Below are 13,517 nucleotides of genomic sequence, written 5' to 3' on the forward strand. Positions count from 1 at the left end.
TTTTCATTTTTTCTGAAATCGATTTGGGCAGTGTAATTTATTTCATACTTCATTACCATTTTAATACAAAATATTTACAATTTCTTGAAAGTTGAGGACTAATCAAGGCTGATGGCAGTGTTTGTACCTGATACTTTTAACAATCTATCGGAACTCTTTGACAGGCGTAATTTTTCTTCTGGTTTTAAAATTTCAGCAATTATTTTCTCGTCACTTCGCCGTTCTTGTTTACACGAAAATTCTTGTGATTTTTCACTATACTGTTGTGTTACGCAGGTATCAACTCCTGCCTCCTCGACAAGGGCATCCAATTGTGTTACTTGAATCTCGGAGAATGTAAGTCTTCCATTGATCTTAATTTCCGAAGGCACATGGGAATCGGATTCAAGTGCCGTAGAAATGGGAAATCGCACTGATTTATCATCATTGTCTTCGTGTACTTTTAGAATATTAGCTGCTTCTACATAAAGCTGTGTTATAATATTAATATTAAAATTTTATCTTGATGATATGTTATAATCCACGCAAGAAAATATCTTTTTTTCGTAAGAACTTACTACATCGAATGTAGAATCTAAAAATAATTCTTGTAAAAAACGTCGTGCTGGCATTCTATATGTACCACTACCTAACCGGGCAGCTACATCCGAAAATAAACAAGTGTCCTGCAATAAAAAATGTGATTATAGATGAAGAATATCTTAAATATATTATTTTTATCACAATTAGTACCTGAAATTTATCTGAATGTAATTGCCTTAATCTAAGCAGAGTTTGCCGACTATGTCGGTACCATATAGGATTTGCTAACCGTTGTGCATGTCTAAGTATTTTCCTATTTAAATAAAATAAGTATTGTTAAAATTAGTATAACTTTACATTACTGCAAAACTCAGAGTGAATCTATTGACGATGCATCATTTTATTCAAGTTGAGTAGTTTTACCTCTGTAATTTTATATCTTGCTCTGGAAGCGAATCTCTGCTGATGCTTTTACCGTGATAACATACTAAACAAATACGATAATGCTCCGCATCTACATCACATTCTGAACAAGATTCCTCGTCTACTTCCGTCGTTTCTATATCAGACTTGGGTGCATCGTCTGTTATAGTTGGAACCGACAACTGTGGTAGTTCCGGAAAAATAGTTATAAGTCTCTTTGGAAGGGCTATACCCATGTAAAATAAATTATCATTATTATCTTCAGGGGGCGGGGGTGTTGGAGTGAGTACTTGTTCCGCAATCCAACTGCGAGATGAATCAAATTCTGATAAACTTTGCAACGAAAGTCGACCATCTAAACTATACATCTGAAATAAAATGCAGCAATTTAATTAAATGATTCATAAAACAATAAATAAAGTTTATACCTCTAAGCTACTATGAGAATAACTGGGTCTTCGATGGCGTTGTAAACTACGAAGCCTTGCATATCCCTCAGCATCTTGTTGACTCAATCTTTGAATACTTGACACAGGACTTGGCGTTTCTCCCCTTTCTCTGTGAAAGCATAGTTTCAAGAAATATTTTTAATTTATTTTAAATAACTTTTAAAATATTCTTACAATAAAGCATAACGCCTAGCTTCGAGATCTGTAGCTGCACTTTCAGATCGATTTCTTGTTCTTCGAGCTACCGGTTCGGGTAATTCTGGTTTGCCATCGCTAAGACTCCGATGATGTCGTTGTATAGGAACAGGGCTCGGAGCTGGATACCTACTTGTAGGAGGAAGTACTGGCCAATGATCTCCTCGTCTGTGTCTAACACACGGCCAGTCATAAATTAATAATGCATCCGCGCCTGCACGAGTGGTACCGATAAGACCAAGGGCGTACAAAGACGTTGCTCGCACCGCGTAATACGAACACGTTTCTGCCATGGAAGTAATTAATTCTAAAATTCCTAAATGATTCAATTGTTCTACGCCTGCTGCTGATGTTCCCACATGACCAAGCAACCACAATGCAGATTTCACTCTTAAAATTCTTTTATTTAAACTTGTAGCTTGATCCTCGCGAGATTCAGTCTCTAATCTCCAACTCCTTTCTGGAGTAGTACGTCTGGAGTCATCCAAACTTGTTTTTCGACGAATATCAATTAAAGAATCAACTTTTTGTGTACTATACATATCAATACCCTCCACAGTTTCAGCATCCATTATTGTCTCCAATTTATTTGACTCTATTGTTTCGTCCGTGCCAGATTCTTCCGACATAGGGTAAACATCATCGATTACAGACCGATTGGTTTTGGTACACCTTGAGTTTGACTCGGAATCTCTACCACCAACCTCCATTTTAAATCTTTGAATGATTCGGGCAAAACGTTGTATCACATTCCGACGCATTAATAATTGCATGCCTAAGTCATGCTGTGCCAACTGACCTAACAAATGTGGTAAAATAAAAATGTTATGAGGTGTCATAGGAACATTGGTTGTTCTTCTGTGATAGCTTCCAGTTTCATCTCTTTGACGACGAGTCAAAGAATCGTGTATTTCTCCTTCTATTAGACCAACGTATCTTTCCGCGAAACCTCCCGGACTAATCCATTTTTCTAATTCCTCCGCAGGAGACGAAATTGTTGTAAAACCTTGATGGATAGAGTAAAGTCGAATTTTCAATAAATATCCTTTATCACCTAACTCGTTCAACCATTTCTCCCAATCTCGACATTGACTTCCTTGTTGTAACATGGCTTCTAAATACTCTGGTTCTTCACAAGCTTCGTGTAATGCCTCTAAAGCAGTTAGTGCTACAGTTTTATTGGAATCTGATAGCCGATCCGACAGTAATGCTATTGCCCAGCGATAAGCGTCAGCCATTCTGGCTCTGAGTATCAATCTAAGGAACTGTGTTGCATATAGACGCGTACTGTCTAACGCTGCTTCTGTAATAATTTTAGTTAATACTTTTCTATTAGGTCCATCCCTAGAATAATCTAAACTTGAAACTATAAGTTTAACATAGCAGTCATGATTAGTAGCTAGAGCCAAGTCTTGCAACTTTTCTAATAAATTAAATCCTTTTAGAATCACAGTTCCTTTGGCTGAATGACTCAGTTGTCCAAGAAACAGAAAATACTTCTGGCAACAAGTAGTGGACATATGACGAGGCGAGAACAAACACTCGTGAGCTGATTGAGCTGTCCGGATGCTGGAAATTTGTTCGGCAACATCTCCGATCAATTCATTTAATAATTTTGTGCTTTCAGGTTCATGAAGTTCTAGCAAACAATTTAATAAATCACAACCAGCTAATGTTGCTTCCCTTGCTAAACTAGCATTTGTTGCCAATTCCACTCTACTGTATGCATTTGAACATGGTTTGAAATAACGCACAAGCCTTTTCATGAACAGCCTGTGGTCAGAATCATGAAGTATTCGCATTGTATCCTCTCGTGAACGTAATATAGATCGTACTACCGGCCAATTCCAAGCAAGAGCGTCTTTAAAACTGAGTACTTGAGCATCTTTTAAGAGTGGTGTGGTTGGTGACTCTCTTCGTAACCAATGTCTACTGGATGTTCGTTGACGTCTCGGTAATGTTGGCCTTAACCAAGTGCCTGCTTGTAACAGCTTATCGAGGAATAAACTTGCCGGTGCTGGTCTCCGTCTCATCATCGTATGCATTCGTTCCAAGATTGTAACAGCTGCTAAAGCTTGATGTTTCCCAGCGCTTGCATGTTCCAATAAATTTGGTAGAGGAGGAGTAAGATCACACACTTCGGAAGGTAGAAGAGAATGTGCAAGATGTAATAATGCACCTAAAAGGACAGCTGCGCGTACGGAAATAAACGTATCGGTAGAAACGATAGTTTCTGCCAGAGCACGATGTAAACCACATTCCAGTAAAGCATAAACCAATAATGCCAAATGTATCTCTGTAATATTTGGGCAGCGTGACGATAAAGACGGTAAAATATATTTTCCTTCAGCTGCAACGAAACCTTCTGACAATTTCCATGAATCACGTGCTCTACTAGGATCTACCGCTGCAAGAGCAACATCAGGCTCATCCGTCCACGTAGGTAAAGGTAAGTTCAACAATTCGTAAAGTAATTCTAATACAGCACCTCTTACTTCAAGTTGTTCAACATACAGTATATCTGCTATAGCTTTTAAGCCTGAATTATCATCAGGACGACAAAAATGTAAAACTCCTGAATAAGATCTCAGTATACTTAATAATGCTAATTTACTTGCTGCAAATCTTTCTTTTTCTTCTTTTGTTCTATCTATACTCAATGAATGAAGCTCACAATAAGGAGCTGCAAAACATAAAAGGGAAACGCTATTCCTAGTTTCAGGAGTATTTAATAATTTTAGTAAAACTCCCACAACAGATTCAATTATAGTAGGGCTTTGTCCAGTCATGGCAGCTCTTGCAAGAGCACCAATTCCTCCACAACTGATCAATAAATTTGAATTTAAAATACCTAACTCACAAAGAGTTGCCAAGAATGCTCTAAATGCTCCATCTTTTTCTTCAATTCCACCATTTGTTAAGCTTACTAGAGACCTTGCTAAAATAGGACTAAAATATTTTGGTGCCAATACTAAAATTCTTCTAACAAGCCTAAGTGCTTGCATTCTTTCCATTTCATTCCTTAAATTAACATCCATACTGCGAGCCACAAAGTATGGATACTGTAATTTGTTAATTGCAATAACATCCTGTTCCTTTTTCAGCATATATCTTACAGCTCGTAAAGCAGCAGCACGAACTTGTGTTGCTTCATGGACAAGACCAACCCGCAAGCTATAAAATAATTATAGAATAATATATGATGCTAATCAAGCATTACTTGGGTTAAGTATTCTTAAATGCTTACCAGCAAAATATGTCATTGATACTATATCCATATTCTGGCGAATCATTTTCACTAATTAACTTAACAATGGCATTAAGATATGCTAATTTTTTAATGCTTGGAACATTGTGACGCTGACAGAGATTTGTTAAAACTTCTTTCACATTTTCTTTCAATCCTGTAAATAAAACTTACTTGTAGACAACTATATATCATATATGTAGGCAAAACATTGCTTACTGTTGTACTCAATACCTTATAAACACTGACATTACAAGACATCTTTATACTTTTTATCAAAGAAATTTAATTCATTTTTAAAGTTCTTAATTCTTATATTATATATCGTAACATTGCAAACACATATATTAAGGGTTGATTGCAGATACAATCATGAACGGATACAAAGAAGTCATGTTATCAAAATGTTATTGGGTACAAAAGTTACAGATTACAGGTTAAATTACTAACCTCTTGACAGATCGAGTTGCACGCAGCTGTCTTCACTGTCTTGACGGCCTATAAAAAAAACGCATAAATAGAAAACGATATAGTTTCGAAATAAAGAAATTGACAGCCAATGTTCAACGTACTTCGATGAGACCTGCTCGTCCGAAGACTCCTACCCCAAATCATCCAACTAGAAATTGCCATTTCTTTACCGGCTGCTACCCACGATCACAATCAACACTTTTCGTCCGATTGTTAATATTAGTCTTTTGCGTGGTATATGTCATTCTTACTGTTAACCCAAAGCCCGAAGCAGTATAAATGCACTACTGATAAATCAAGTGTAACACGAATCGAGTGTTATACAGTGTTATATGAGAACGTTGCACTCGATATACCGCACTCTCCGGGAAATTTGTTGGTACCTGAGGAAGTTGCGAGAGTCACGGTAGACATGCAATCAACGAGTGAATGTACTTTCTGCATTTAATTTTTCGTCAAATCTTGATAAAGTAATTCCATATTACTTTGCTTCTATAAATAATACATTAAGTCGATATAAATTTTATACCGTTTACTTAACTCCTCAAATTGTAGAATAAGGACTTCTCCTTTGTATAAAATAAGCAAAATATGCTGTATGACATGCTTAACTTGTCTATAGACTAGTAGTTGGTGTTCACAAGATAGAAATTCTGATGCAACAATAATTTATATTTTACGCCGCTTTACACGATTACTTCGCCAAACTTAAAACTCAATGTATTTGATGACGTTGTAATATTTTTACTAATGTTAATATACTTTTTAAACAACAATAATTATGTTTAAGAGAAGGATCTGTTCAATTTTTATTCAAATGTTTATGATATGACCCTAAAATGATGTCGCAGAAAATTCATTGTAATGCGAATAATGAATGAAATTTTCTTCTTTTTTTTTTTAAATAAAAGCTAATTATAATATTTATCTACAATTTTACTATAATTATTCATTATTTATGGTTTAGCGATCTTATTTTAGTTCAGAAACAAATGTCATCGTTTTGCTCTTTGTAGATGGAAACACTGTAGCGCAAAATTAGTTTTCAATATTCAAGCATATTCAAGTGTTGTCTGTTATTCAGGTAGAAGGAAGATTTCTTAAAATTTTGAAATAATGGCTCATATGGTGGATAATTTAATTCAACCTAATATAGGTTCAGTTACTGATAATTTAGTTCCTGATTGGCTTCATTCTGAACAAAGTACAGGAGTAAGTTTCATTAGAATTTAAGATGCTTTAAGGTTAGAATGACAATGCAAACTTAAATATCCTTAACAGAAATTGAAAATAATCCTTCCCAAAGTATACATACTTTTATTCTATGTTTTTCTTATAAAGTTTTTTTAATTATTTTATTAATAGACATCAATTATGGCCTGTGAATTTGATGGAGGAGTTGTAATTGGAGCAGATTCTAGAGCAACAACAGGGTATGATATATTACTTAAAATTAAACAATAAACATATCTTTTCAGTCACTTAATAATGGCTGTACGATTAATTATATTTCAGGGCTTATATTTCCAATCGCTTTGCTGATAAATTAACCAAAATCACAGATTATATCTATTGCTGTCGTTCAGGTTCTGCAGCAGATACCCAAGCTATTTCTGATATAGTTGCATATCATTTAAGCCTCCACAAGTAAGTATCTTGCACATAAAGGTACACAATTGATGCTGCTATAAAGTACAAAGAAAATAAATTACTAAAGATGACTTTATTTTATTCTTGTAGAATGGAGCTGGGCATGGAACCATTAGTAGAAACAGCAGCAAATGTATTTCGTGAATTGTGTTATAACTACAGAGACTCCTTAATGGCAGGTATCTTAGTGGCAGGTTGGGATAGCCGTAAAGGAGGTCAAGTTTATAGCATTCCTCTGGGTGGTATGTGCGTAAGACAATCAATTTCTATTGGAGGATCTGGTTCAACTTATGTATATGGTTACATGGATTCACAATACAAGCCAAATATGTCAAGGGATGAATGTGTAAAATTAGTTGAAAATAGTAAGTATTTATCAGTCTTTGGCTTGTTTGATATTGTTATCTAATAACTTGATAATTATATTACTTCCTTAATTTTACAGCCTTGGCATTGGCGATGTCTCGTGACGGTAGCAGCGGTGGTGTTATTCGAATTGGTGTTATCACAGAAAAGGGCATTGACAGAAAAGTCATTTTGGGCAATGAATTGCCACGTTTCTATGAAGGATAAACGTTAATTTATTTAAATAAGATACTTATAGAGATTTGATCTTGTATAATTTGCAATTTGTTTCTTAATTAAATCAAAATGGAATATAATTATATGTCTATTTTTTTATAATTTATCCTAGATCCCAGAATTAATAGTTACTATATATATATATAATTTAAACACGAAATTGTTATCACCTTTAATATTCGATACCATATATTAATAAATAATTGGCACTCAAAAATGATCCAGGAACTTGGTTGAAACGCGATCGTCAATGTGATCAAACACATCTATACAACTACTATCATATTTAGGTCGTATTATCCACTTACGATTCACTCCGACATATACCCGGTCGTTTTAACTCATACTTAATGTCCATTGTCGGTTTAATGAGAAAATTGTCACAATGGCACAATTGTGATGTGTGCATTCGTATCGGGCCGCTCCGAGCTTTTGACTCTTTTCAGATGAACTATCACAGTGACTGCGGTCGGTCTTCCGTGGTATCATTACAATCTTCTACCTTATGTATTACATCTATTTTCGTACTATATATTCCAATAAGTTCAGTGCAAATAACAACTATTTTTCTCAAGTGTTGCATCGTGCGTGTGTAAAAAAACTTTGCAAGTCTTATTCGTTGGTTGCAAGTATACCTGAAAATAACAAAAACTGTTGCTCTTGATAAACTAATTTTATTATAACAGACAAACAAAACTTGAATTTAAAAATCACGGTAAGCATTATTTATTATACCTTAGGCTTAAGAATTTTGCTATCATTTCCAATAGTTTTTTCATTACTTTCTTTGGGTACCGTGTCTCAATTTGTATATTAATTACAAAAAGAACTTATCTCGTGATTCGAAACGCCCGACGGCGTTGAAACGTCCGCAAAATTCCATTTTGCAACAAGATGACCGCGGATGATACCATGGAGGACCGTCAGCCAAATTGGTCCCAGGACATGCCAACGGTCCAGGAAGTCGGCAGCATGATGCGAAATTTTGGTATATGGGATTACACGGTGTTTGTGATCATGTTAATTGTCTGTGGTTTCGTCGGTATTTACTTTGGTTTCGTTAAAAAATCGTCGGGAGTGGATGAATACCTCGTGGGTGGTAGGAACATGAAGACCTTCCCTGTCAGCTTGAGCCTCATAGCCAGCTTTATATCCGGTAGGATTTTATAATGACTATTTGTTGGTAGTATTTTTATTGAAGTTATATATCATTTTTCATTATATCCCCCTGTAAATAATTATGATAATAGGTATTTCATTATTGGGTATACCAACGGAAGTTTACGTACACGGTACCAGCTACCTGTGCATCGGTTTTGCAGCTATGATCGCTTGTTTTGTAATGTCTGGAATATATTTACCTGTATTCCATGACCTCAAGCTCACAAGCACTTATGAGTACCTCGAAAGACGATTTGATAAAAAGATTCGTACCCTTGGCTCGGTACTATTCTCAATCGGCATCGTGAGTTAATTAGTCAAATTCAGTTCCATTTGATTCATTCAAATAGTTTATAAAACGATTCCATTTTATTTCTAGATGACATGGTTACCTATTGTTATCTATGTACCAGCTTTAGCTTTTAATCAAGGTAAAATAATATAAGATAATTGCCAATAAAATCTTTCATAAATTGAATAAAAACGTAATGAATAAAAGTGTAATGAATTTATAGTTACCGGAGTTAACGTGCACGTAGTCACTCCGTTCGTGTGCATCGTATGTATTTTTTACACTTGCGTGGTAAGAAACAATTTGTAAATAAAGAAGACAATTATCTTCACGAAAGCTCGAATTAACTTGGCCTCTATTAATCAGGGTGGTTTGCGTGCAGTAGTATGGACCGACTTCATTCAAATCTTTATTATGATTGGTTCCATGCTGTTGATTATTATCAAAGGAACACAGGATGTAGGTGGATTCTCGTTAGTGATAAGAAGAAACATGGAATCTGAAAGGCTTGAATTACCCGCGTGAGCATTACAATCTAATCGATTGTTTAAATGGACTACAGTAATATGTAGTAATTGTTTGATATTTTTATAACAGGACAGATTGGAGTCCTCTTACAAGACACACCATTTGGTCCTTAGTGATAGGTGGTATGGTCCACTGGTTGCAGATATCTGCTATCAATCAAAACATGATACAACGATACCTTGCATTACCCACCTTACGATCAGCTAGAAGGTATATTAACTTCATTCAGTAACGCAACTAAGGGGTCAATAAAATGCGAACAAAAATTTTCGGCTCCTCTATATCACAATTATGATTGCGCCACTGACTCCATTATTCAGGATATAAAGATCGTCGAATAGATAATCGAGTAACATCATTGCATGCAATTGTTCGTTTCAGAGCGCTCTGGACTTTCATGATTGGAGTCTTACTTTTAGTTGGAATATGCGGATATGCGGGAATGTTAATATATGCTTGGTACCATGTGTGCGATCCACTTACGACAAAGGTAATGATTAGACTTCCCTGATAGCCCAATTTCATAATGTATCACGAACGGGAAGTAATAGAACGATTTCATATTCATCACGCACTGGTTTTACATTTTGCAAAGAATTATTCACGTTTAACAATGGTGTCATTTTAAATTGTTTTTAATACAGTTAGCCGGTGCGAAGGATCAGCTGTTACCATTACTTGTTATGAATATATTAAGAGGATATCCAGGTCTTCCTGGTCTTTTTGTTGCTGGAGTGTTTAGCGCAGCATTGAGGTGATTTCCTTTCAATTGAGTATATTAAAATTGAGGAAGTAAGATGAAAACTTGTCTATGTTCATATTTCAGTTCGTTGTCCACTGGTTTGAATTCTATGGCTGCGGTGGTGTTAGAGGATTTCATTAAACCCTTTAAAAAAACACCCTTCACCCCTAAAACCGCGGATATCTTACTGAAACTTACGGTCGTTGTTCTTGGGGTAATTTGTGTGGCACTCGTGTTTGTCGTGGAGAAAACAGGATCTCACGTGTTGCAGGTACGATATAATTCAAGGAATTTTTAGGTTTGAAATTGAAGATAAAAATGTGTTTCAGTTATCCACGAACTTGTCGTCTATTACCAGTGGACCATCCCTCGGTATCTTCAGCATGGGCATTCTGTTGCCTTGGATAAATGCCAAGGTACCTTGAAACATAATACTGTCAACTAATGATATTTTGTGAAAATGATAACAATAGATGGTGTATAAAATTCAGGGCGCTCTGATAGGTGGTCTTGCTGGCCTGGGTTTCATGGGATGGATTAGCCTTTCAGCCGAAGCTGCGATTGCCAGTGGAAGAATAAAGTGAGAATAATTCGAAGGTCTTAATACGGCAAACGTCCTTTAATTAATAATACACGATGTTTTAATAGATTCGACGAGAAACCAGTTACCACGGAAGGATGTTACTACTCGTTTCCTCAAGTAGAGAATTTAATGCTGCTCGAACCTCCGGATAACATTTTGGACAGCGATGATTTTCTCCCGTAAGTATACACCTATATTTGTTAAACAAAATTAATTTATATACTTATAATATATTTTATATTTTTATAGAGAACCTTTAGCATTATACCGTCTCAGTTATTTATGGTACACAGTCACTGGTGCATTAGTAACGATGAGTGTTGGTCTTGCTGTAAGTCTTGTCTCGTCGGAGAACGTTGAGAAATTAGATCCAATGTTACTGGCCCCTTTTATAAGAAAATTATTGAAGAAATCTCCTAAAGATTCACGACGAATTGAGGCGAGTTATGATTAATAATTTCAATTGTGCTTTTAATAATGTGATTTAGTAAATGATGATTGAATTTTGTTAAACCAATTGATATTGATGGATTCTTCAGGTTGGAAACTTGGAACTTGGCGCTGAAGCACGTAGAACTGGCGAGGAAAACGTGGTCGAAACCGTGTTACATTAGTATGACCTTGACTGATGATTGATGTTAATCAAATCAGAGGTCAACAAACTGAACGGATAAAGTGTTCGGTTGACAAGCTGAAATATTAAATTAAGAGGGTTGAGCTTAAAATAAGTTAGATCAATGAAGAAAATAAAGTACAAAATGACTGGAGGTGGAGTTTGGATGAGCTGAAATACAGGGTGTTCCATGCATCTGGGCCAACTTACATAGTTTAAAATGGTAGAAGATAGAGAAACATTTCATTAGACAAAATTAAATTTTTTATCACAGTTACATGGGACACCCTGTGTACATTATGAGCCAGGAGAGGAAGAACTTACTTCTGATAACTTAGCAGGAATACAAAGAGTTGGAAATCGTTGAAAAATATCAATACAGTTTTTTTCTTTTTACACTTACCCACAGATATAGTGTATTTCATATGTACGTTTCAACATTAAATGGGAATGTACAAAGACAATATATGCGTTAGTGTTCTAATGTTATGTTAGCAATACTTTCAGTGAAACTATATAATGTTCGATGTAAATGATGTCTTGAAATACATTCTCTCTTTGTACAGAAAAGAAAATTGACAAAAGCTCGGTTGTAATCATATTTTAAAAAATCGAATAACGATCAAACCATAAATAATATCAAACATACCTAAACTCGCTAAACAGAAACGGAATGATAAATTAGTAAGGTCATATTTGAATTATTATCAGCCTGTTTAAACGCATACGTACATACGTAAATCAAGCTCGTAGAATACTTATTTTTCTTTCTTTATCGATGCAGAACAAAAGGAAAATCCATCTTCTTTTAAACGAAATAAATCTATAACATAATATGCATCAAACGAATACAACGTCTACATTTAGATTACCGTTGTTTTATCATATTTGATATATTGCTATTACTATTATTACGTTTTTAGAATACAAGATCGCTTTGATTGACTGCAGAAACATTTTGCGATCGTGTGATTCGTGCAGTTTGTATTTCATCTAAAATTGAGCACAGATGAAATGTTACGTATATCTGGACAAATTGATCGTATCGTATTTTTGTACATGATTAAAAATGTTTTATGGAAATTAATCACGATATTCTGATACTTTGTACTTGAAGAGGCCGACAAACTGCACGAGTTTATTCTTTTCAATCACAGGACACAATGTGATATAAAACGTGCTTCTTGGTAATATATTATTTATTACAATAAAGTATCAAATATTTTGTCGATAGCACTCTATGTTCGTTCGATAATTTCTCGCTTAAGCTGTTTATTAATATCGCTGTAAAAATGTTCGTTACATTCGATTCATTGATATATTGATTGAAAATAATCCGTATAAAATATTTTAGAGCAGCGTCTCCTATTTTTTTAAATTTTTTTCTTTAATGTCGTAAATTCAATTGAAAAATACTCATTAGACGAGGCACTAGTTATCTTGTCAAATACTGCAAGGAAAGGAAAAAATCGACAAAATATGAAAAATGTAATTAAAAATATTTTAACGAAGAAGAATTTAACGATATCTTCTTATTATCTTCATCATTTGTGGTTCCATTATCTATTTAAAGATCCTCACGCGTACAATGTTAACAAACACACGATAAAAACAATTACACCTAAAAAACGAAAACAAGTATAAACCACGAATAGAGTATACATATGAAAAATAGATATAAAAATTTCGTCATTATAAGTACATTTTCATATACAATTTGTTTTGTTTCCATAGAAATTTTGCGACTACTTAATCGAAAGTTCATAAAATGAACAACATCAGTTTCTTATAAACAGAATAATTATTTGGAAACTAATGATGAGCTTGAAATTAAATTTTAGTATCATTTCCGTGAGAACAAAACAAATAGTAAATAAGTATGTACTTACATAATTGTTTAAAATACTTTGGTGGCATACCTAATTGGCACGCATTAATTTTAATACAATTCTGCTATGATATACAGCACATGTTTATTTATTGGCAAACATAATCACATTAAAGGAGTGACGACAATTATTTAAAAAGTTACAATTTTCCATTTTTATTTTTTTGTCGA

General features: G+C 34.6%; 3 protein-coding genes across 5 annotated transcripts; 2 read left to right on the plus strand and 1 right to left on the minus strand.

The window, feature by feature from the left end:
• Nucleotides 1-18: 18 nt before the first annotated feature.
• LOC114872050 (rapamycin-insensitive companion of mTOR) lies at nucleotides 19-6,275 on the minus strand. Of its 2 annotated transcripts, none has more exons than XM_029178799.2 (9): nucleotides 5,409-6,273; nucleotides 5,287-5,334; nucleotides 4,837-4,993; nucleotides 1,569-4,763; nucleotides 1,374-1,503; nucleotides 946-1,313; nucleotides 733-835; nucleotides 558-665; nucleotides 19-470 (listed from the first exon to the last, which is right to left on the minus strand). In XM_029178799.2, exons 1-9 carry the CDS (start codon nucleotides 5,467-5,469, stop codon nucleotides 99-101), a joined length of 4,542 nt encoding a protein of 1,513 aa, XP_029034632.2. In that variant the 5' UTR covers nucleotides 5,470-6,273; the 3' UTR covers nucleotides 19-98. The 2 variants fall into 2 exon arrangements, with proteins under 2 accessions (XP_029034632.2, XP_029034633.1); XM_029178800.2 differs by having other exon boundaries at nucleotides 352-460; nucleotides 5,409-6,275.
• A 61-nt stretch (nucleotides 6,276-6,336) lies between these two features.
• LOC114872054 (proteasome subunit beta type-6) lies at nucleotides 6,337-7,619 on the plus strand. Its single transcript, XM_029178815.2, has 5 exons — nucleotides 6,337-6,519; nucleotides 6,673-6,740; nucleotides 6,823-6,954; nucleotides 7,048-7,322; nucleotides 7,403-7,619. Exons 1-5 carry the CDS (start codon nucleotides 6,424-6,426, stop codon nucleotides 7,528-7,530), a joined length of 699 nt encoding a protein of 232 aa, XP_029034648.1. The 5' UTR covers nucleotides 6,337-6,423; the 3' UTR covers nucleotides 7,531-7,619.
• Nucleotides 7,620-7,950: 331 nt separating this feature from the next.
• LOC114872052 (sodium-coupled monocarboxylate transporter 1-like) lies at nucleotides 7,951-11,835 on the plus strand. Of its 2 annotated transcripts, none has more exons than XM_029178814.2 (15): nucleotides 7,951-8,254; nucleotides 8,310-8,695; nucleotides 8,790-9,004; nucleotides 9,080-9,131; nucleotides 9,216-9,283; nucleotides 9,359-9,513; nucleotides 9,590-9,730; nucleotides 9,902-10,010; nucleotides 10,165-10,274; nucleotides 10,347-10,533; nucleotides 10,592-10,678; nucleotides 10,754-10,842; nucleotides 10,911-11,024; nucleotides 11,095-11,284; nucleotides 11,385-11,835. In XM_029178814.2, the coding sequence occupies exons 2-15, from the start codon at nucleotides 8,434-8,436 to the stop codon at nucleotides 11,457-11,459; spliced, it is 1,854 nt and encodes a 617-aa protein (XP_029034647.1). In that variant the 5' UTR covers nucleotides 7,951-8,254; nucleotides 8,310-8,433; the 3' UTR covers nucleotides 11,460-11,835. The 2 variants fall into 2 exon arrangements, with proteins under 2 accessions (XP_029034647.1, XP_029034646.1); XM_029178813.2 differs by having other exon boundaries at nucleotides 8,367-8,695.
• The last annotated feature ends 1,682 nt before the right edge of the window (nucleotides 11,836-13,517 follow it).

Source organism: Osmia bicornis, chromosome 2 (genome assembly GCF_907164935.1).
Source record: "Osmia bicornis bicornis chromosome 2, iOsmBic2.1, whole genome shotgun sequence".
Lineage (NCBI taxonomy): Eukaryota > Metazoa > Arthropoda > Insecta > Hymenoptera > Megachilidae > Osmia > Osmia bicornis.

Bases quoted from the DNA above. Each gene is read 5' to 3' on its own strand.
- LOC114872050 (XM_029178799.2), bottom strand. From the start codon at position 5,469: ATGGCAATTTCTAGTTGGATGATTTGGGGTAGGAGTCTTCGGACGAGC. The intron at 4,994-5,286 runs GTTAGTAATTTA...TTTTATTTACAG, and splicing joins GCAACTCGATCTGTCAAGAG to GATTGAAAGAAAATGTGAAA. The intron at 1,314-1,373 runs GTATAAACTTTA...ATTTTATTTCAG, and splicing joins ATTCTCATAGTAGCTTAGAG to ATGTATAGTTTAGATGGTCG.
- LOC114872054 (XM_029178815.2), top strand. From the start codon at position 6,424: ATGGCTCATATGGTGGATAATTTAATTCAACCTAATATAGGTTCAGTT. The intron at 6,741-6,822 runs GTATGATATATT...ATTATATTTCAG, and splicing joins GATTCTAGAGCAACAACAGG to GGCTTATATTTCCAATCGCT. The intron at 6,955-7,047 runs GTAAGTATCTTG...TTATTCTTGTAG, and splicing joins TATCATTTAAGCCTCCACAA to AATGGAGCTGGGCATGGAAC.
- LOC114872052 (XM_029178814.2), top strand. From the start codon at position 8,434: ATGACCGCGGATGATACCATGGAGGACCGTCAGCCAAATTGGTCCCAG. The intron at 9,005-9,079 runs GTGAGTTAATTA...TTTTATTTCTAG, and splicing joins TACTATTCTCAATCGGCATC to ATGACATGGTTACCTATTGT. The intron at 10,843-10,910 runs GTGAGAATAATT...ATGTTTTAATAG, and splicing joins ATTGCCAGTGGAAGAATAAA to ATTCGACGAGAAACCAGTTA.